General features: G+C 48.4%; 1 protein-coding gene across 1 annotated transcript in view; it reads right to left on the bottom strand.

Moving 5' to 3' along the window:
- Positions 1 to 3,675: 3,675 nt before the first annotated feature.
- Positions 3,676 to 22,762, bottom strand: part of LOC128268822 (mucin-5AC) — a 31,497-nt gene continuing 12,410 nt past the window's right edge. The window contains exons 3-7 of the mRNA XM_053006075.1: positions 10,700 to 11,019; positions 9,606 to 9,919; positions 9,411 to 9,542; positions 5,264 to 7,990; positions 3,676 to 4,952 (exon numbers count right to left, since the gene is read on the bottom strand). Coding sequence (XP_052862035.1) covers positions 4,610 to 4,952; positions 5,264 to 7,990; positions 9,411 to 9,542; positions 9,606 to 9,919; positions 10,700 to 11,019 — 3,836 coding nt within the window. The 3' untranslated portion in view covers positions 3,676 to 4,609. The remainder of the gene's footprint in view (positions 4,953 to 5,263; positions 7,991 to 9,410; positions 9,543 to 9,605; positions 9,920 to 10,699; positions 11,020 to 22,762) is intronic.

The following is a 22,762-nucleotide window of genomic DNA, read 5'->3' as shown; positions in this document are numbered from 1 at the left end:
CTTGTGCGCTGTCTGCTGTAAATATGTTCCACTACGTCCGTCGCCTTTCGCGCTATGTTGACGCTACACTCGACCCTGTGTTAATTGTAGGAAATGGTCGGTCAACTAAACGCAACCGGGGAGTGACGCTGCCATGCAAATGCTCTACTGAAGTGGCAAACACCTTGACGCACTAGCACTAAACCACTCCTTAGGCAAAGTAACCGCTGGAGGAACGACGAGGACGGGCGCTTTTCTGGTAGTCTTTCGACCCTACACTCTAAGGTTAAGTGAATAGCAGCAAGTCACGCTCAATCAGAAAAAGTTCACAAACCTAGACCGCGAACCGTAGTGAAAAGAATCGGATAGTAAGGAATTTCATACTTGAAAGCAAGGTTTAGGATTCTGTTTAACAGAAAATTTTGTCCCCAATTTGATGTGAAAAAAGAAACCACCGGAGCTGCCGTGACACGGTAGAGGTCCGAAAGGTGGAAAGCCGAATCTATAAAGTCTGAATTGACTCACAACGTAAGGTTGATTGATTTTGGTCGTGGCACCATTCCCTGATAATAGGAAACTTGTATTGCTAATACGGCCAAATTCACGTACATCTACTATCGGAACGCTGATTAAGTAATATCCCGCTAGGTGAGCGCGATTTCGGCGCGTGACGCAACTGCGAGCCTCGCGAATAGGGCGATGAATTTTCGATGTGCACACGATTTAACGTTTCCCAGTATCTTATCATCGGATAAGAGTACATGATACGCCGTGTTTGAAGTCGAGCTAAGAGTAATAAAATCGCCTAGTGAACGCAATGAACACTGCAGATAGAAAATGGCCTAACGTATTGATAGCATCACTAAAGAGACAAGCTCATCAGGTTAAAGGAGCACATTATAAAAGTGTGACACATCGCTTCGACAAACCTTTTTACGGAAAACACTGCTTACAACGAGGGCTTTCGCATTTCAAATTGCATGAGAACCGTGTCATCGATAAGGTCAGCTTCCGGTGGTGTAAGCAGCCAGTGACAGGATGTTGTTGTAGCGCTTTCGAACGATAATTATCCACAAATCGGAAGCAACATGTTTTAGCTACAATCATGATGCAAAATACGCGACTACAAACGTTAGTAATTCTACTAAAGCATTTTACACCGTTCTACTAGATGTAGTTGGCCATGAACTAATTGTTGCCAGCACACTGAGTGCGAAATTTGTAACACAACTGTGAGAAACGCGTCCAACATGATTTTTTCTCTTTTTCCAACATTCCAAAACCTTATACGAATTATTAATACGGCATAAACCATGTCCTTATTTATTAACCGATATGCACACTATAATTACTGATTTTTACCAATAATTATATCATTATTTACTACGTGCAATCGTAAAACAATTTCTTTTCGCTCAAGCGATATCAAACAATCTTACAAAATGTAACGAAACTTTACTGAAAATAAGCATCTTCAGACGGTTACTATCCAGCCAAACTCGGCCTCAATAACCCTACCGAACACGCAGCATTCTATAGTAGACCCTAAATCGTGGTTGTAACAGCAAAACGATTGGCCGCTGTTCCAAATTTTGTGGTGTTTATACGCCGACCACATCGTACAGCATAAAAAAGTCATAAGCCGCCGCTGTGGCGTCGGTCCACTTTTTCCCACCCTTTCTAGTGGCTTTTCGCAACATCGAACCACGAATCGAATAAAATATTCGGAGCTACGGGCCCCATTGGTTGGCACGCATGGCACGCATTCGGCGCCGCAGAAGGGCTAAACGCGGATGATGGGGAATAAACAGCCGTCCGGCGCGAACACTCGTTTCTCCATTGTGTAGCACCCCGAAGTACTTTCGAGGTGAAATCGTAATACGATCACTCCGCGGGCCAGGTGAACCAGAGGAGTGACGTACTAAAATGTTATCACATTCCGCCGCCTGACCATGACTAATTTCTTTCGTCGTGTCGTACGATGATGGGCCGAGCATGTGGGACCTTCCCGCCCATCCTGATTCATGCACGATAGGCACGTGAAGCGCTCGGCGTGATTTTTTGCCGTGGTATTGGATCGATCCAATCAAGCTTAAGAGGTTTTTCGTAGCCGACTAGTTACCTTTGCTCTAATGGAATTCGGCTTCGTTAGTACACGTGTTCACCCTTGTGGAAGGTGCAATGTGTTTCACTTAAATATTCCCCAAATCTGCTGATGGGTAAAAGCACTACTAAACTACACAGCAATCCTCACTCTTTCTCTTTTTAGCACTAGGCTACGTTCCACCTCTCCATCCCCGTCGTTCCGCACTGTTTGTCACACACATGTACCGGTTAACAACCTACTTAGGATATGGCATGTACCTTTTCAGAGGGATTCGGCACCGCTGAATTTGGCCTAATACTTCTTACGGCCTAGCGTTTTCACTTTACGGAATGTTGCACAAACCGATTCACTTGCGGTGGTGCTCAACGGTGATTTTACTGGCTTTCACGTCACACCACCGAAAATCACGATCGTGGTAAAGATTCGAAGGGAAAAGGCGAACACACGCCGCTGTTTTTAAGCAACAAAGGACTGCGAAAAGTGTGGCCTTCGCCTGACTCAACACACCCGGGGCTCTGGGTTGCCGGATTTATGCGGAATATCGGCCGGAAGGAAACCAATCCCCGATATCTTTACCAGCACTCCGCACCCGAAAAGGTGTGTGGATGTGCGAGCCAACGAGACAGAGAAACGGGTGCTCGGTGAGGGTGTGCCTGACTTTGTCAGTGGGTCCGATCTTCAACTGGAAACAGAATGGGATCTCGTACTGCGGCTGCTGAGGGCCGCCGAAAAGATGCGCAACTATCCGTACTTTATGAAGCTGGTGTTTACGCTCAACACCTCGAAGCGTTTCCAGGGTTACCGGTACGAGCTGCTGCAGTTGGCTCTGGCAGCCTGCATCTTTAACCGTGATCCAACCTTCGGGCACAATATCCTGCGGGAGCAGATACGCACGATGCTGGCACTGCAGCCGGAAAACATCAACCATCCGCGACTGTGGAATGTGTTCAACTTGGTCGTTTTCATTAGCGGCGACGTACGCTACAATCGATATCTGGCGAGACTCTTCGATCGCGTCCCGAGCATTGTCGTTCAACCGAAAGCCCTCATTGCCAACTATCACCTAACGTCCTGCACCTACAAGTATGCCCTAAACGAGTACAACAAAATTTATCGTGCCACCGAAGATCCACTGTACGCGATGATGGTTGCCGTCACGTTGACGCAAATTGCTTGCCAAAAGTTTACCCCCAAAAAGCAAACACTCGTGGCGCAGGCCAATATTCACATGGACCAGTACCGGAAGGGGCGCATGGCAGAGGTACGGCACGAGGTGTACTACAACTTTGGCCGCATGTTCCACCAACTCGGTATGCTGCACCTGGCGGTGGACTACTACAAGCGTGTGCTCAGCTTCGACAGTGCGGTAATCAGAGAGTGTCCAGAACATTTGGACCTGAAGGCCGAAACGGCGTACAATTTGAGTTGCATCTACAAACAGAGTGGAAACTTGGAGCTCGCACGCAAATATCTCTACGAATACATACGAGTGTAACGGGGGTTGTTGGTTGTAGCTTTTTGCACATTAAACAAGTTTTGTTTTGATGAATTTCGGATTCATGACGGAGCCTACAATAAACGCGATCGGTACAAATTATTTTATTGACTCTGTTAAAAGGTTAACACTTCAAATAACTATCAAAACAAAAAGTGTCGCTCCTTGTGTTATCATTGTCCGTCCCATTGCTAATTGGTTAGCGTTTAGCGCTGTATTTCTTTCTCTCGAGATTGATTCGTTTTACATTCAAACGATCCATTTTCTCTTCCCTTGAGTGTCGCGGATCACCCTTTCCTATATCAATTTGTGACATTTAACCCGAATCACGTGAAGGCCATTCTGTGGTGGAAAGTGTAACATTTTTAACAATGCTTCTAAAGACGGTGCGCGCACGTCTAATGCAATGTGTTGAATCAATCTGCTGTACAATCCGTGCTCTCTCCATGACCCTCGATGCTGATTGTTGGATAATGTTTATTAAAAAAAATTAAAACCGATAAAGTATCGTCCAAAACCGAAGGTTGAACTCGAAATAGAAGCGTTAAAATAAATTATAAAACAATTTTGCAGTATTCTTGTATTGCTCGAGCACGGCTTATTCGTTTGACGGTACAAATCTCGGTCAACTAGCTTACCCCACAGGGACTTGTCTTAAACTTAGGTCTATTCGTTGTGTTAGAGCATGGTAGTAAATGCGGAAATGGGAAGATAATCAACCATCGCACCTCATTTTGTTTGCCCAATTTTTATAGGATTGATTTTCAGTCTTTGTTAATATGCGGTGTACTGTAATATGCTGGTCTGCTGACAATAGGTTATTCTATTTCATTTCAAATCGATTACCTCATTATGAGTGAAACTGTTACAGTATTACATTGTTCGGTGTGGTAACGTAAAAGAAACACTAATCCTGGCTAGTTCTGCGCACAACGTCGCTGATTTATGAAGCGCGTTATGTTTGTTAAATTAAAGGATCTTTACAGTAACTGAAACCGAAAAGAATTCCTCGCACTGGAAGCGGGAATCTATTCCAGCATGATTCGTCGCACGCCACAGGACATGCAAAACTTGGCGCTGCTTATCATGAAGCGTGCCCCACACTCGTGACAAAATTTGGACATTGGATTCATGATCAACCCAGCAACGGAATCACTGTCTTTGTGCGGATGCGTTTCTGACTTGCCGGCTTTCGGTGTGCCCAGGTTAGTTAGTGGCGGAAGGGACGTCGGTGCATGATGCGCATTATAAGCACTGTCCGTTGAATCCAGCGATTGCGGTGGTTGGCCAGTTGAGCTGCGCGAACCCGGGAAACCCTGACGTATCGGTACCGGCGGGGCGTAATCCGGTGGCGACTGCGTGGACAGGCTGCTACGAAGGTGCACCGGAGGAAATGAACAGTGAACGCAATCGGAAGCAGTTAGAAGGGCAGTAAAGATTATGCGATTGGTGCGCATGCACGGCAGGTAATTGTCCAACTACTACGCTCCAGAGACCACCGTCAACTCCAGCATGTTTTAATTTCGAGAAAATAAGTGAAAAGATGGAGTCGTGGAGTCACCTTTCTCATTAGACAATGGAGCACTAGAGAAGAATAGTTGGAACCACTTCTAGTTAGGACGGTTGCTTGGAGCTTGGACCCTTTGTTTGGTGTTACTACCACCGCGCCCCGGATAACCTACCTGCGGTACGCTGAATCGGCACTCGCCTGTGAACGCTCCGATGGACGCTTGTGGAGCGGGTAATCCTCCACGCTGTACAGCTCTTCGGAATCGATCGAACACACCGAGGAAGACGATCCGCACATACGATCCAGCTCTTGGACGCTTTTGAGCAGATCGCGCTCAAGATGATCGAACGATTCCGGAGGGTACCGCGGCTCGTGGAAGTACCCTGCCAAGGAGGATGAAGCCGGTGTAGTAGCTGCTGGTGCCCCGGAGTTAGCTTGGTAAGAACTGTTACTATAGCGAATGCTCCTACCGTTTACTGGGCTTGGGGTTGAGTAGTACGGTCTGGCAGAGTGGTTATTATTGTTTGCGGTGCCACTTTCGTGATGGTGACCGGCCCCGGTGGCGCTGGCCTGATGAATGTTCGGTAAGTTCTGTACCGTCGAAGCGGACCCATTGCTTCCTCCGCCCGGTGGTGATGGTGAGTAGGGTGTCGATTCTTGGCTCGCTCGCCGGCTGAGGATCGGCGAATTCCGGGCGTAGTTCAAGCGCTGAGCGAGTGGACGAAGCGCTTCGGACGACGACGGTGCTTCTTTCGACGAGCTGCCACCATTGCCGTTGCTAGTACTGTGATTGTGTGTGGTGTTGTTATTGATTGCGTTGCTGTAGTAAGCGGTACTACTACTGAAGCTACTTCCGTAATGCCTAGGGCTACTAATGCTACTACTACTATTGCTACTATTATGGTTACTGGGTGTGCCGCTACCATTCCGCACACGCAAATCCACTCTCGGCACGCCGCTACTCCCATCGGTGCTGCGATCGAAATGGTTCGTGAGGCTGTTGCTACTATCGAGACTATTGCTTCGCTTGCTGCCGGCGCTGGTGCCTTGACCGACGATGCTACTGCCACCGGTAACGGTACTACTGGTACGGCAGAACAACGACTGCTTGTAGTCCTTTGCCGTGGCAGGTGATCGTCGCTGTAGATCCTCCAGCGACATCATGAACTCATCCACATCGAAATCGTCCAAATCCGGTACCAACGGCCGTTCTCGGCTACGACATCGAGCGCTGCCCGTGGGTGAAAGCATGCTGGTTGAATTCACCACTAACGCCGTTGCTATTGTGGTCTTTCGATTCAGGTCATTGGTTACTTGAGTGGCCGAAACCTTACCACCACGCTCGGCACCGGGTGACGGGGTCGTGTGAGAAACAGTCGTCGAAGCCGTCGAAGACGCCGAATGTTTCTTGCTCAGCTGAGGTCCATCGTTGTTGGTCCAGCATGAGTCGTGCTCGGAATCCTGGCCGGTGCGATAACCCGAATCTTCCCGATCCTGGCGTGTCAGTTGTGGCCGCTTGTCAATGTTTGTACTTTCTGCTGCGTTGTTCCGATTATCCACCGGACTTGCGGCGGTGCTGCTACTGTTACTGCTATCGCTGCTGTTGGCTGGCACTAGCCCCGAGACACCAGCCAGGTTGTCTTTATTGCTGTTGCAGGGCGCTGCCCCGAGTGTGTCGGTCGCCAGTTCCAACTGTTTCTTGACCACTTTGATTGTCGCCCTCGGTGGCGGTACTGGTGGGTTCGATTTCTGACCCGTATCGGTCTCCACCAGCACGGCACTACTGTTGCCCACTGTTGTTGGTTTTGCAACTTCCGCAGCAGGTTTGCCCCTGATACCGATACGTCCCACGTCCAGCGACGCCGTCTTTACAAGATTAATTGGTAAGTTATCACATTTATTTATAAGCTTTGGATCGATATAACTAACGTCGGGACGGGTTTCCCGTTCGAATTGTGGTTTCGGTTTCGCATTACTGCCACCCTTGCCGATAATCGCGTCTAGCGATATTACGGTCGGTCGCAGGTTCGTACTCTCGCTGGCGCTGCCCCCGCCGCTGCCGTACGTTATATTGATCGGTTCCAATTTGATTGGGACCAACTTTGGAAGCGTTTGCTTCTTGGCGAGATTCTCTTCCGCGCTCGGTACGCTACGGGTGACGATTTTTTGTTCCGGCGGCTCCGATGTGGGCGTTTCGGGTTTCAGTGCCGTTGTAGCGTGGGGGGCGGCGGCGGCAGCAGGCACATTATTGTTATTGGAGCAATCTTGCTTTTTTGCCTGCGTTGCGGCTTCTGCGCTCAGCGACGACGACCGTTTGCTGATGCTATTACTCTTGTCTTTCATGTCCTTTTCGCTGAGCGCCAGCTCGGTTTCGTACTTTAAAAATACGGCCAACGAGTCGGTCTTCGAGAGTGGCAGATCTCCGCCGCCGGGCGCCGCCGGGTGATTAAGATCCTTAATGTCCAGCTTGAGATTCTTTCGCACCGTGCTCGAATCGCGTAGCTTCGGTTTCTCGACCATCTGCAGCGCGTTGAAGGTTGACTTAATCGGTATCTCGTCGTACTCGGAGGACTTGAGGAAGTTCGGCGACACCGGCCCGTCGTCGGTGATGCCCTTCTGTATGTTGGACTTTGCCTTCTCGATGTACATTGGTCGGGACACTTTGCGCGGCATTCGCAAAGAATATGCACGACGAAAGTTCGAGTTCAGGGGAGACGTTTTCGATGCAGTACCACCGCCGGTCGATTTACTGTCGGCGCCGGCGGTCTGGTTCAGCCGGGAGGTGCTCGTCGTACCCGCCGGAGAACTCGTGTGGATGAGGGAGGTGGCAGGAGAGAACAACTCTTCGAGCTGTCTCCTGGCGGAGAGGAATGGATCGTACCGGTCAGGGCTGTATCCACTGGGAGACGCGAGGACGCGAATGGAAAAGAACAAACGAAAAAATAGTACCACTTTATAGAACACACTGGCCAATCGACTGGTGGGGTCGACGGACACTCTGATTTTGGTTATCATTGTTTAGTGATTAGAAATGTTGCCAGGTAAATGTTAAAGCCGATTATATTAGCTAATGGATGTCGGGAGGAGCTTTTAAGATTGCGTATATTGCATGTTAATAGATGATTTTGTGAGTACTTGTCGCATGATATCTCCACAGGATGACCACTAGTACCAAACAAATGATATGATTTGATATAAAAACATCCGAAAGCGAGCAATATTACACACAGCGCAATGACGTTGATCGAATGACGAGGATCTCATGGAAACAATAGACAAAGAAAGCAAAACTTGGGAGAAATCTCACATTGGGGAACAAAAAGGCACAACATATTACCAATAATCTATCTAAACAGCTAGCCTTGCGCAGTTCGCTTTTGCGTCTCTTGCATTACTTCAACTTATCCGAAGCGTCCCAGAGAGTTGGATGTGCTTGGATGAAGTGCTTCGTGCGGGTAGTTCTGGCGTACTTCTATTGTTTGTCCTTTCCCAAAAGTGCGGTTTGAAACTCACAACCTACAGTCTACGGTGCATAGTGAAAGCTAGCGGAGCCAAGTGCTGGAGTCACACCGAAGGACTGCCCCCTGGCACTCATATGTCGCTCCGATGGTGGCCACTAGAACTTCTGTTTTACACACGATCAAGAGCCCTGGCCATGGAAACGGATAAACGACCAACGAACCTGCTGCTCGTACTCGTTCGTACGCTTGGCTGGCCGACCGGCCGGTGGTGGGTCATCCGCTCGTCCTGCTTACTATGGCCAATGATTTCAAACTTTTCGACGCGCTGTTCGCAGGTCCGCATCTTATCATGTCTGTGCATAGTCGTGTGGTCTACGGTGGAGCGTTTCAGAAGATTTCTAGTCTGCGTCCGGCCGCCGGGCTCCAAGCGGTTCCCGGCGGTGTGATTGCTGTAGTTACTACTGTTAGCGTTGCAGTTATTGTTCGAATCACTGTGCAACCGGTCGCTACTGAACGTGAAAGTCTTGGTCCGTTTCGTCACTTTGCGCGTCTCCTCGCGCCGTTTGTTAGCATTTGCTTCCTTGGTGGCGTTATTGCCGATTGTTAAGGACAGTTGCTGCAATGAGGCTGATGGATTGGGCTTTCTACTAGACGATGGACCCAGGCTTTTGCTGATGGTCGCACCAGTCGCAGCGCCGCGTGAAGGAGGAAAAAGAGAGAAGCGATGATCAATGGTGAATGCTCGTTAGTAAGTCGAAAAAGCGCAATTTAATTGTGGATTAGTCTTCGCATGGTATGGCTGAAAATGGAGCACGGGGCGGACTCCCTCATTGCCGGAAACTGGGGACTGCAACTTACTTGTCGCTCGATACGGACGAGCTCATGGAGTTGTGGCGCGGCATGTGCAGGTCCAGTTCCGCCAGGCTGCTGGTTGAACCACCGCAACTCAGACTGCCGGAATATTTATCCCGATTGAAGGCGCGCTTCGATCTAGAACACAATACATTTATCGTGAAATATGGCTTTTGGGACTCAGTATGCGCTTCGCCTTACCTTAGCTGCGGTGCCCGGTACTGGATTCTGGCCTGGTATCTTTCCTTGGCTGCCGATATGCTTTGATTGTTGTTCACATGCTTACTCAGGAGCGCTTTTTCTCGGCACCACTCAACGTGCCGGTCGTAAGCCTTCATGCCGAAACACCGCTCACAGTACGGACAGGGTTCGTTCTGCTGCGACATGCTGCGCTTCAAGGCTGGTTTCGGTGTGCTCGTTGAGCTCGGCATCGACGTGGACATGGCCGTAGCATTGAATTCCTTACGCTCGAACGTTGGCGTCTTGCTGAGGCTCAGTTTTCGCACCGGGATCGCCTGTAAGTAGCGCGATGTATGAACGAATCAATTATACGGTAATGTCTCGGTAAACTGTGTTACTCAAGCAAATTTCGCACTCATTCGATCTAGAACATTCAAGCAGCGTTTATCGGTTATGCTTCGCTTAGAGGTCAAAAGTGTTATTTCTGATATCTTTAGTTAAGTATTAAATATCTTCCGTTGTTATTATAGCAAGAGAATCATGTCAATAATTTAATTTGAATATAATACTTGCAAATCAACCAAAATAGTACACATAGCGCACGAAAATTAGCACAATAGTCAGGCCAATGTTAACAAATGTTAACAAAGTGTATTAACTTCAACAAAAAGAGTTAGGCTATGACCACATATTAACAGCAGTACGATTTTGTATCAGGCATCTATCAGAATTGTTAGTTGAAACTGTTTCAGGAATCTATAAATGGGCACATCAGTACGGGCCGAAAGATTGCTGAATTACTTCCTGTTGGACCTGTCATGGTTTGAGAACCACTGATCCGAGAACCACTCATTATGGATCGAGAACCACTGACCCGAGTGCGTCCCGAACGCATCCGAGTGCGTTCGATCAGCTAACTCCAGCTGTCTCTTGTTTTTCCCATAATATTATAGATTATAGATAAGGATAGATAAGCAACCGAAATGAAATATAAGAACTGAATAAACGGAGAGCAAGCGCTCTTGAACAAGCACACATCAACTGGGTAGAACCTGTAATAGACCTGCACCCGGAATTTATAGTAAAATCGGTATAAAACACAACACAGAACTCACCTCATGCGAACCGCTTACCGTCTTATGGGGCAGTCCAAAATTTTTCGGCAAGTAAGAAGCTAGCTCAGTTCCCTCCCGTCGCTGCCTGGACGAATCGAACGGTTTCCGCTTCTTCGTCTGGACTCGCTCACAAATTCCGATATGTTTCAGCAAGGAGGTTGAAGCGAATTTTCGCGAACAGATCGGACACGCCTGCAGCTGAAGATTTGGCGGAGGCTCGCTCGGAATACTGAATTTCTCGTACGGGTTACACTCTTCGATGTAGACCGGTTCCTCCTTTTCCCCGTCCGTGTACTGTTGCTTTTCATTGAGGTTGTTATCTGCAAAAGGAAATTGGAAGAAAAATTATTATTTAATGAAAACATTTAACCAAATTAAAATGATGTTCTTGGACAGCGAAAGTGATTGATTGTCTATCTCACAATCGTGTAGATTAATGACTCAAGGCATCTTCTTAATCGTCACGCACAATACGCGGAAGGATAACCATTGTTCCATGCCCATTAATTATATCGCCACAGGCGCCAAATATCACAGCAATCAAACAAAAATACATAGAATCCGAGACTCTTTATTTCACTCACTCGCACAGTCGCAAGTCGCTTCAAATCAAAGCTTGGGCAGTGGATTTTCTTGACACCTTCCTTCGGTCAGTGAATTGGGCCAATTCACCGACGTATTCAGAAGGGGCCCCTTGGGGCGGCACAGAAAAAGAACGATCGCAGGGAGATCTCGGCTAGCCGGCATAGTTGGTTGAATTGTTAATCATACCATCCGATCTTGGTGCAAATGATTAAAACATCACTCAACCGTGTCGGACATCGGACGGTTTCGGTCTGTCAGTTTGCCCGTTAGTGGCGACGAACAAACGGCCGAAGGTTGCTGCCGGATATCGTATGGCTCCCATCTAAGACAAGATAGCGTAATTCGACCCCCAGTCACGGACAGGCGCCTGTGGGAGTTATGGAAGATTTGTATGCGGGGCAGGGTATGAGACGCCGCCGACGTTGAACTGGGCTGTGGAACCCGTCGGTGGTTGCGAATTCGATTTAGTGCCCCCGTACGTTTCATCTCAGTTTGATACACCGTCTAATTACTGATGCCTTTCACTCAATGCAACGGCCGTTATTTAAATCCGCACCGTTTGTCCGCAATTGATATAGATTAATTAGGTTCTTCAATTATCTGATCAACTGAATGCTTCATGAGCGTAGTGAGAGTTTCAGAAAATTAGGTAAACCTTTCCAGCATTTACTGAAAGTGCTCTTGAGCGATTATTTTTGAAGCATAAAGATAACGACGATAAGAGAACCCGTCTCATGCGGCTTATCTATGCTGGATTAGAAATGGATCTCCCATTGACCTCTTTACCACCGCGTAGTAGGGTAAACACTGTCCGACGTCCATCATGTGTATCAATCATTTCAGACTGTCGTAACTCCTTTCAGAAATCTACTTCTTACCGTTAGTAGCATGACCAGTATTTTCTAAGATAAAAACTTCAAACTTCAAACCCATATCAGAGCAATTTCGTTCCACCAACTTCGGCTAACGGTTGTGCAAAATAAAATTTAATTATTCTGCGCAGTAAAAAACCATGAAGCGCAGCACGTTTTTATGTTATGCTGTTGATCTTTCATTAGCGCACTAATGTTTATGGCCACAAATTTACCTAAGAAAATAAGGGGTTCCTTTATGGGTAACGGTTTATCTTTTGACGCATTCCATAAATCACTTTGATTGCTGTGAATTCGCCATCGCGCCCGACCCATTGAAAGTACTAGTTGCCATTAAGCTGCGTTTAGTTTCGCATTAGCCAAGCAAGTGAAGTCGTTCAAATCAATCGACTTTAAAACGCCAATTTCTCCCAAAAATGGATTCATTAGGAAACGTGGCGGAAATTACAAGTGTTTACCAGTGTGTCTCTGCTTTGCGCTGTCCGCCAATGCTCATTAGAGCACTGGGCAGTACTTGGATCCCTAGTTCCGTAGAAACATTGCTTCAATGTGCCATATGCCCTGGTTTCAATGGCCGCCAATCGTATGCCGTGTTGCTACGCTTACCGGACAAACTTATTTTCCAGACACGTGCCAACGGTCACATGTTTCGATCTGGAAATGATTAATATTCCGTTCAGGGCAGCAAGCCATCGAGTGCTCCTTCATTACCGCAATGACCGCACAGCAGTTTATCTTAATTCAGTTCCACCGTTTAGGCACCGCGCGACAGTAGAACTTTTTTTTTAGCAGCTGAATTTGCCGATTCGTTGCTGTTTACTATTCGTCTGTTTTCTCCACCGATCGTGACTATTCCAGCCCAGGGTCGGTATTTGCTAGATGACATCATCCCTGTGGAACTGAGCTTTAGTGAGCTTCGTGCTGCTTACACTTAAAACTAACGCCCTTGAATGCCCTCCAGGCAGAGCAGTAAACTGGCAAAATAAGTCACGATAGCAGAAACGGTTCGGGCGGAACAAGAAAACGAACCCGGGACGAACATGTGCGTAACTTGCATGTCTCGCAAGTACTATAACATATTGCTTATTCAGCATTCTAGACGTTTGCCCAATAAGATGATGTGCCTAATACAAAATGCTACACAAAAGATCGATACTTATCGAGAGGCTCGTATATTCATTTGTTGCCATTCAAGGCCCGAGTGGCGGATCCCATTATTTGCTTGAGACGAGCATCTCTGAGGGACGTGCCAAATGGCAAATTTCGTTTTCATTCCGCAAACCGGTTGAAAACTGCACCACATCATCCCGAACGCGAGTTCATCACGACACATTATGTCAATCCACTTTCGCATATCGTTGCGTGGCTGCGTGGTAGTTGGACACGACACATGTTGGCGTTTTCTCGGTCCTTCTCTATGCCTCTCTCTCTCCTTAGGACCGGCGAGTGTCAACGGGGAACGACTCATCTTGTCCATTTTAACGACAAAATGCCCGATGCGAATGAGGTCATCCTTTGAAATTGCAGCCAGGAACCAACTCTGCGAAGTTCCAAAGCCAGAGAGCGACACTTTTCCATCGTATAAAGTTACACTTCATTTCTGCGCTTGTCGCAGTATTGCCCCGTTTGAAGCATATCCATAGGGGCCAGATGAGAAGAAACAGAACTCTCGGTAGTCACAGAAGAAGGGAACACCCCATAAGCTGAGCGTGTGATTCTTCGGCGTTCTAAAGGGTGTCAAAAGTCAATGACTAAGCTGGGTTGGGTTGGGCCCACCGTAAACACTGCCAACGCGTGAAGGCACCACGAACAAAGAACATTTGCAGTACACAGTTTACATCAGCCGTCAGTGTCTGGTCTTTTGGTTCTTGGCTCTGGATGGCACATGACACGAGGCAACGCCGTTCCAACGCCGCTGTTCTATGTGGCCATTGCCCAATGCAAACAGTGCGAGGTGATAATTGAGTTGACTTTGGGAACACTTTCACTCTTGATTAGAAAACCCCAAACAGAGCCGAGTAATGATGTCAGTCGTTAGCGGGAGCAATCATCGCCCACGGTCCGGCGGTCTGGAGTTCTGAGCCGACTCTCCTACCACTCGCTAGTCAACTCGCTTTAATTATAACGTATGACTAAAAACGGTTTAAATTGGTCGGGCAGTATAGCGTCACGGGTGCACTTCAATAAAATCCCTTACCCTTGTGGCAGTCACATTTTCAATAAACTATACGAAATACATAAAACGATAACAGGTGCGCCACTGGGCGCCCGGAAAGATCCGATCTGGTGCCCCGCGATCCGCTTCGAACGTTAATTCGACGGTGACTGAAGCACTAAACGCTGAATTCATCGTGTCACTCCGACGAAAACGTGTTACACCATCGTGGGATCGATGTTCCAAACGGGCCCGCCGATCTCGTCGTATCGTTCACGAATCGTGTGGTGTTTTATCTCCTTTACCTTTTTGACCCACCGCCTGGGCCGCCCCCCAATTATCCGAGACTCCGAGACACCGGCTTATGCGCGCCGTGGAGCCGTCTCTTTCCTACCCGACCGACCGATAGGCTGAAGCCGTCCGCGTCCGACGTCCAGCCAAGCCAAGTCGAAGAAAAGCGAGCCACAACGACTCGAATATCGCGGGTTTACATTTTGAATTACAAAAACCATTCGCGTAGTGGCCGAACGAATATGGATATGTTACGTGCGCGCCTTCCAGTTCTTGCCTTTGGCTAGGAACACGCTGCCGCCTGGCGCTGTGGCCCGGGGCCGAAGTACAAGAATTAAGAGGGCACATTATGGTAACGGTGACTTTGGAGCATTTTGGGCATTAAGCGAGGCAACCGGTTTAACGCGGCCTGCATCCAATCAATCGCGAGGCCCGCGCTCCCGCGAATGTATGAGACAAATGACTAGGTTGGACAGTTTGCGCAACAATGTAATTATTGTTAAGCAAATGTTCGACGTTAAATTGTTTACCGAATATTACTCCAGCCAAAGTGTCGGTTTTTGTTGAAAGTAAAAAGGGGAGAATAAAATCACCCGGTAAGACGGAATGAAACCGAACTCCTTTAATGAAAATGATATTTACAATAGGCTTAGCTGTTTTTTTCTTCGCATTTTCTCATGTGATTTGTTGGGGCACTTAATTTTTATAATGTCGTATTTTTTTATTTGATACCGCTTCGCTCCGAAAAACCCGAAGTCCTCCGAACGAACGCTGAACCGGTGATCCCCAATTAAGTGGTATCGCCATAAAACTGCGCCACGGAGAGTTTATGCAAATTTGTAAAAAAGTTGTTCGCCGATAAGCCGCAAGGGGGGTGGGGGGGCCATTTTGCGCACAATACACTTTGATGATCACCTCGGACCCCGGACCCCATTGCTTGGCGATTCATTATCGAGCATCGGTGCTGAAGCCGGAACCGGTTCAAATGCAACGAAAAGGTCCACGGCAAACAGATGGACAAAAATTTCATGAATATCTCACATCGGTAAGATGGAGGCAATTAACATACCAACAAGTTTGTTCTCCTTATCTGCATAATCAACCAGCATGGGGTTTCGTCTTTTCGAGTTCGCAAAATGGTAAACATCATTCAGCATGGGGGCATCTCTCGCCGCCGGTTCTCACTCATCAGGGGCCATCAGGGAACTTGACTGAAGATGGAAAAGTGCTTCCATGCTTCGGAATGTATCGAATTCGAGACAGGGCTCTATGTTTTGAAATTATTAATCCCCCCGTTGGCGGGTTTTTGTTTTTCATCCCCAACAACCTGTTGTTCGTTAACCTTGAAACGGCCGCCATAACCAATCGGACTAATGTAAATATTCTTCACCATAGTGGTGGCTCTTCACACCCAGATGTTTGTTGTTGGAAATGCCTGTAAAGCCACACTGTGGCCTTCTTCCCCCTGTTCGGCCGAATGGGGCTCTTCTTCCAGTGGATCTTCGCTGGTCATCGCCAATCGAATGCACCATGTGGCGCTGCGCCTTGGGTACCCTGTCTTCCCGGTTCGCAGAAGAATTTGTTTTCGCACAACAAAATCTCCATCATCGCCAATGGGGCCGCAGCATCGCTCTGAAATCGAATTTAATCGAAGCGTGTTGATTTTAATTCCTTTTTACACCTTTTACAGCGTGCAGCGCCGACTGATTTGCTCGCGTACTTGCGCCGGGTGCCTTTGATTTATTTGTCCTTTTTCCGTCGGTGGGTCCTGTGTTGTGTTTTTTTTATTTCTCCCAGAGGACGCAAATGTAGACCACCACATGCAAGTAGTCGCCTGTCACCTTGACAATTCCCATTTCGCGTCGTTCATGGGGCGCTGATAGGCGCAAAACCTGACGCCGATCGGAGTCTGGAGTCAGTCGGTCGGTCGGTCGAGATGAAAGCACAGAAAAAGAAACCAATCGAACTCGTGGTGCCCTTTTTCCTTGTCCCTTTGCGCTCGTTTTATTTCCATTTGCCATTGCCGCAGCCCGGAGCTGTCGGCGAACATTTAATGGATTTACGATGCATGTACTATTCACTGAACAGAGCAAGCATTGGCAACTTACTTAGTGCCCGCGTCGCTCAGCTTCTGATTGTGCACACTGAGACATCTCTATCGCAGCAGGCGGCCAAAAGAATAGCAAACGTTGGCTTGGTTTTGTCTTGAAACTCGTCAAAATTTTTAGAAACGATATGAATTCAAAAACTAGGTAAGAATTTATATAAAAGCACACACAAGGTTGTCCATATCGTAGTTTCGAAATCGCAGAGCTTCCGCTTTACAGTTTTCGAATATACGAATCGAATAAATTTTTGAATATACCTTTAATACAGGCCGTTACATCCAGAAAAGGTGACTGTATGTTGCGCGTTATGGACTGGCGGCGTCATACGAGCCTATTTTTCAAAAACGACGAAGGGAGGACAACTACCGTCAATTCCGAGCGATACCTCCCGATGATAACAAAATTGTTTTTTAGTCTTTAATCGAAGATATGGACTTAGAAGATATGTGGTTTCAGCAAGATGGGGCAACGAGCCAAACAACACCTTCCTAGAATCCTTCAAGGAGCCTTATTTTAGTTATTTCTAAATGATGTGCTTATTTGCTTCCATAAGGGTACGAGTAGCAGTGTTCTGTTCGTAGTACCAATATTGCCCAAAATGCGCATTTAGCAACTCATCTTAAGCACATTCTTAAATCTATGAATCGAAAAATGGTGGGTTTCCTATCAATGACCGCATTGTTTGGTTCGGTGCAGTGAATCAGTGTCGGCCGCTGCTAATAGTGATGTCAGACACGCCAACAGCAATCAGCAGATTGTGCCTCCCTTCAGCCGCTTGTCAACTGATAAGCCACAGTGCTCCGCCGTTGCATTACAATGCTTAACAATTGAAAAAAAAAGATTTCCTAGACAGCTGCTTTCGAGGATGAAAAGTATTTCGTAAGCCGCACCACTGCCACACTGACTAAGCGTTGGAGTTGCTGCATAGTTTAACCGGCCCTTGACTGACGAAAATTGAAATGTGCCTATCTCCTACGAGCACGAGAAGCTTTGCACTGGCCCCGTTGCAAATCGCTAATTGCAAGCCGCAACCTAATGAGCCCTGCACACGTCGTGATTGAATGATTAATAGGTTTTTAGCGTTACGATGATGTACTTTCTCCAAATATAACGAATAGCTTGCCGGCCGGCCGCCACCGCCAATGACGCTCCGGCGCTTACCATACGCAATAATTAAGGCGAAAGGCTGCGCCGGCCGTCCTACCTTCTTCCCCGGCACTTAGAGTTTTGCGTTTTTCCCTCTAGCCGTAGAAAGCGGGCTTCCCGGTGCTGCTGCGGACTTCTCCGAGGGCAACGTACCTGATTTGCAAGGTCGCAACGAGGCCCGCTTGCCGGCCGTAAGGATCTCGTAATCATCGTTCCACGGCGTAGGACCCCCGGAGCTGCCGGGGGCTGTCGGTCCCGGGCCGGCGGGTCCGGGTCCATCGGCCGGCCCGGTCCCCGAAGGGCTTGCGGTTGCCAGCAGCTTGAGCCGGCTCTTTGATGCACTTCGCTTCAGGCTGAAGCTTTTGAACGCACTCGACAGCTTCGATCGACGCATCGGAATGCAGGACATCTGTGCGCCGATCGAGTCCCGATGCTGAGCGTTGCTGCCGCTGCTGCTGACGGCGAGATCGAGTGCATGCGCATCGGGTCGTGGCCGCATTCGGACCGGCTCCGGTCCCAAACCGACGTTGCTGCCATACTGCTCGAACTGAGCCACCGAGGATTGGGAGGTACCGGCCTCGGAGAAACCATTCGCTCCGGAGGACGACGAACGGTTCGAGAGGTTCTTCGAGGATTTGGATTTACTTTTGAACAGTTTGTTCCACATCCTGGCGCGACCACTGCTTTCGTGTGGTGTTCCGAATTACGACAACCCCCTTTCACTGTGGGAGCAAACCGTGTACACTTGGCGACTGTTCTCTAGCCATCCGTATTTGGGATCGTATCTTGGTCACTTTAGTCTGGGTTTTTGAGAGCTACTCACTGATCTGAAGCTGCACCGACATCAAACCTGGTCTGGTTTCTGGTGGTTCGTAAACAGTAGAAAACCAATTATAATAAAGTCGAGACGCCGTCCCCCAAAACAAATCATGCCTGTGGCCGCCCAAAGCCCACCGCAGCAGCGGCACCTGTCACCAATAAAATGGTAATTAAGTGCCTGTGTCTATTTACAAACGTGCCCTGTCTCCCGGCCAAACCTGGCGCTTCCTCTTCCCCCGGGCAGGGGCGGCCAACTAACGTCGAAACCGATAGTTTCCCTTTACTTTCAGCTCATTTCACCCTTCATTTCACTTGATTTCGGAAGCGGATAGAAACCGCGCGGGCGCTGCTTCCCAATCTCCCCAAGCCCAAAGTCAGCGGTCCGCCGGGCGGCCGAGAAAGCTCCGAAACCTCATCGACCGACCTGCATGGCGCCAGCATTTTCAATCAATTTCCTTATGGGTTTCTGCGGCCTGCCCTAATAGGCTATTTTTTCGGTCCAGTTTTTCTTTCCCACTGGGGGGCCGAAATTGGTTTTCAGTTCGCGCCGATAAAGCGTCGAAAACAATTGGAACTGTCGCACAGTAGCGAGCAAAAACCGGCGGGGCCGGTGTCCAATCTGCCAATTTTAATTAGTTGCTGGCTGCGCCAACCGCCAAATACTTTCTAGCCCGAAACCTTCAGAGCGCGTGATTGGCACCTGGCGCCCCTGGCGGTATTTTCATAACCCACCACCGCGTAATCCTTACACAACCGAGTGTCCCAAACCGAATTTGGCCACCCATTTGGCCACCGTGCAGGGGTTGCAGCTCACGGGCACCTGACGCACCCAACAAACGGCCGGCAACCGTCGAAACATCAACGAGCCACAAAACGAAGTCCCTGATAATCTTTTTGTTGACCTCCGCGACCGCGGGTCTATCTATTTTTATGACCTCCATCACGGACGAACATGGACCGTTGATGGATGCAAATCAATTTCCGTTAACCACACCACACCGATAAAAAAGGCATACGCGGCCATCCGTCAGCAAGATGATCGTCCGGTCATGATCACCGAAATCCACGCTGGGTCCACGTCCATAGATTTCTTTCGGACGTTACACAAACCCTACTGCAGATTTGGGCTTCGAAGAAGTGGCGGACGCGCGCTAACACCGTTTCCCACCGAAGACACACACGGAGTTTTCCCGCCTCCGGAATGCGGAAAGCTTCACGCGTCACACTTTTCCACGTCCGGGACCGAGGTCTCTCTGTTCACACCTTTTCCACCGAGAGCCACCAGGCTAAGTAGCTTCCACCAGGCCAGGAAATTAATCTCCCTCGGCGGCCGGCACACCTAATGACTATAATATTCGGGGCGCCGCGACGGCCTCCGGAGCCACATCAATCACAGGGTCCACACGGCGCGCACGGTTCGCTTGCTTGATGCCACTTTCCGCTTCTCTTTTTTCGGGCTTCACCTATTAAGCCAATCCTCTAGCCCCGCGCGCCCCGCGAACCAGCTAGTGACCGCTTATTAGCATCACTCCGGAGCACCGGGTCGTTACGGGTCGCGGCACCTTTATGTTGCACCCTTTTTTCACGAGCTGTTTACTTCCGTCCCCACGGATGGGTTACGTATTTGCAAAGGAGAACTGCACACAGACACTGCACTGAATCCCTGGGTGCACTGGCAGCTGGTTGCAACATTGAAGAATGGCTCAAGAATGGCCCAGACTCATACTTCGGAAACGGCGGTAAGAAAAACACTCAAACGACCGGCGCAAGTAGCGAAGGTTGTTGCGCAGCCGCGCGCGGTTTCTATCGGCGATCTTGACGCCGTTGAAGTCACGATGTTACTAAAATGCGTTGAACCGCCCGGAGCGCTATCTTGCACTCTCGCGCTGCTCTCTTGCTCTCCACCTCGGGGTGGCCATGCTGTGCTCGGACTCTCTTCGAAGTCTGTAACGCACCGCTTGGCAAACAACGTTTGGGGCTTCGTAGGATCCCGCGAGCGCGCGAAGAGATGATCTCTCGGTGAAGAGTGGGCTGAAAAGTCCTGAGCCTAGCACAACAGATGGCGGTAGTCTAACTGCATTCACCGCTTTTCAGTTAGTACTAACCTTCAACAGAAAGTTGTTAAAATTTCATGATTCTCATAGGCCTGGGAGTTATTGTGCTTGTACTATTTTTGTTATTTTCAAAACAATGCATAAACAAAATCTCGTGTTTCAATGTTATACTGTTGATGGGGAAAAGTACCGTATAAAAGGTAGCCAAGCTTGAAAAGTGTTAAGTGATGAATAAAAGTGAAGTGATAAGGACTTCATCAAAAACAACAATATAAGGTTGGTTTAGTGAGTTCAACCGTGGTGCAAAATGTAGTGGACGCCCAAATGAGGCGGAAACACCAGAAAACATTTAAAAATATCCATAAAATCGTTTTGAATGATCGAAAAGTGAAGTTGCCTGAGTTAGCTGACACTGTAAAGAATAACATGTTGGCTCTATATTGCATCAATATTTGACTATGAGAAAACTCTGTTCAAAGATGCTGCAAAGACGTGTTGATGATTCTGAATAGTGTTGGCCAAACTGAGCACTGGCCAAACGTAACAAATCGGAATTTTTGCATCAATATGTGACAATCGATGAAACATGAATCCATCACTTCACTTCGGAATCAAAACCATCGTTATCTGAGTGAAGGTGAACCTCGTCCAAAGTGCCCGAAAGGACAGCAATCGGCTGGAAAGATCATGGCCTCGGTATTTTTTGGGATGTGCGTGGAGTAATATAATATTTATCGACAAACTTGAGATGGGAAATACCATCAACAATGGTCAACAGTCACCATATCTGTCGGATTTGGGCCCTAGCGACTACTGATTGTTCGCAGATGTCAAAAATATGCTCATCGGTAAGAAATTTCGCTCTAATCAAGTGGTTATCGCTGAAACTGAGGTCTATTTTGAGGCAACAGATAAATCGATAAAATCTGCGCTGGAATGATTGTGTGGCTCTTGAATAAAGCCAATTTCGAATTCCTTCTTAGGCTAGGAACATTTCAGCCCATCTATTAGTAGGCGCCTGTGCAGCGCGCCCGAGATCAAGAGCAGCTGGCTGCCGGGGCTTGCGGGTTGCCCTCGCGGAACGTCTGAGACGCACTTCTCCGCTCGGAACCGCTTTTTCCGTCTAGCAGCCGAGACGAGTGCGTAAGCGGGTTCGGGTGTGTTGGTGATGTTCTATCGGTGGCTCTTTAATGTTTGCCACATTAACCCGGCGCGATCGAAGGGATTGCTCTCGAGTGGTGTAGATCAAGAGTACTGCATTGAAATGGGAAAACTGACTTGAGCGGAGCTCCATTTGTGATCGCTGAGATTACTCCATCCATCCATCCGACGGTAAGACACATTTCCAAATCAATGCAGTTATTGTTCGCTTGAATGAAGTCCCTCCGGCACAACTCCGGCCTTCGCCCGTCGTGCAATCTTATGCGGATTCGCACACATGTGCGGTATGAGTCACGCCCTGCACATGAAGCAAGCTGAAACATCTTGAAAAGAGAACCGGGATTTCACACCATCACACTCCGAGGGCTTATGTTTGCCAGAACAGTGACGTAAATGAAAAGATGCTCACAGAATTGTGCAGAAGCATCACCGGACCGGACCCCGGAGACTGATTGATTGAACAAACGGAGTGATCCCTAGCCACCGATGATGTTTCAAATAGGATCAGAAAATCAGTATGTGAGTCGGACTTTGCGCAACGCAGCGCGGGTCGCGCGGAAGTATGTTAAGACTTTAATGCCGACACCCGAAACAAGTGTTGGACCATTTGGATACACTAATCTATCTATTAGAACTATCGGTCTGCCGTGGGAGTGATGCCCCGAGCCAGAGCAACCGAAACGCAGCCCCGGCACCACACCCCGATATCCTGCGCGTCAATAAAACACCCGCTGAACCACGCGCCCACCGGTGCAACGGGCGCGGGTTTGATTTTATTTTTGAAACATCGTTCACTCACATTTCTTCGCTTGGTTCGTTAGTCGCATCTTCGGTTGCATTTCTGTTACCGCGTTCCCTGCGTTTGTTTATGT

The sequence above is a fragment of the Anopheles cruzii genome, chromosome 2 (assembly GCF_943734635.1).
Source record: "Anopheles cruzii chromosome 2, idAnoCruzAS_RS32_06, whole genome shotgun sequence".
Lineage (NCBI taxonomy): Eukaryota > Metazoa > Arthropoda > Insecta > Diptera > Culicidae > Anopheles > Anopheles cruzii.
This window is presented reverse-complemented; position numbering and strand designations above follow the sequence as displayed.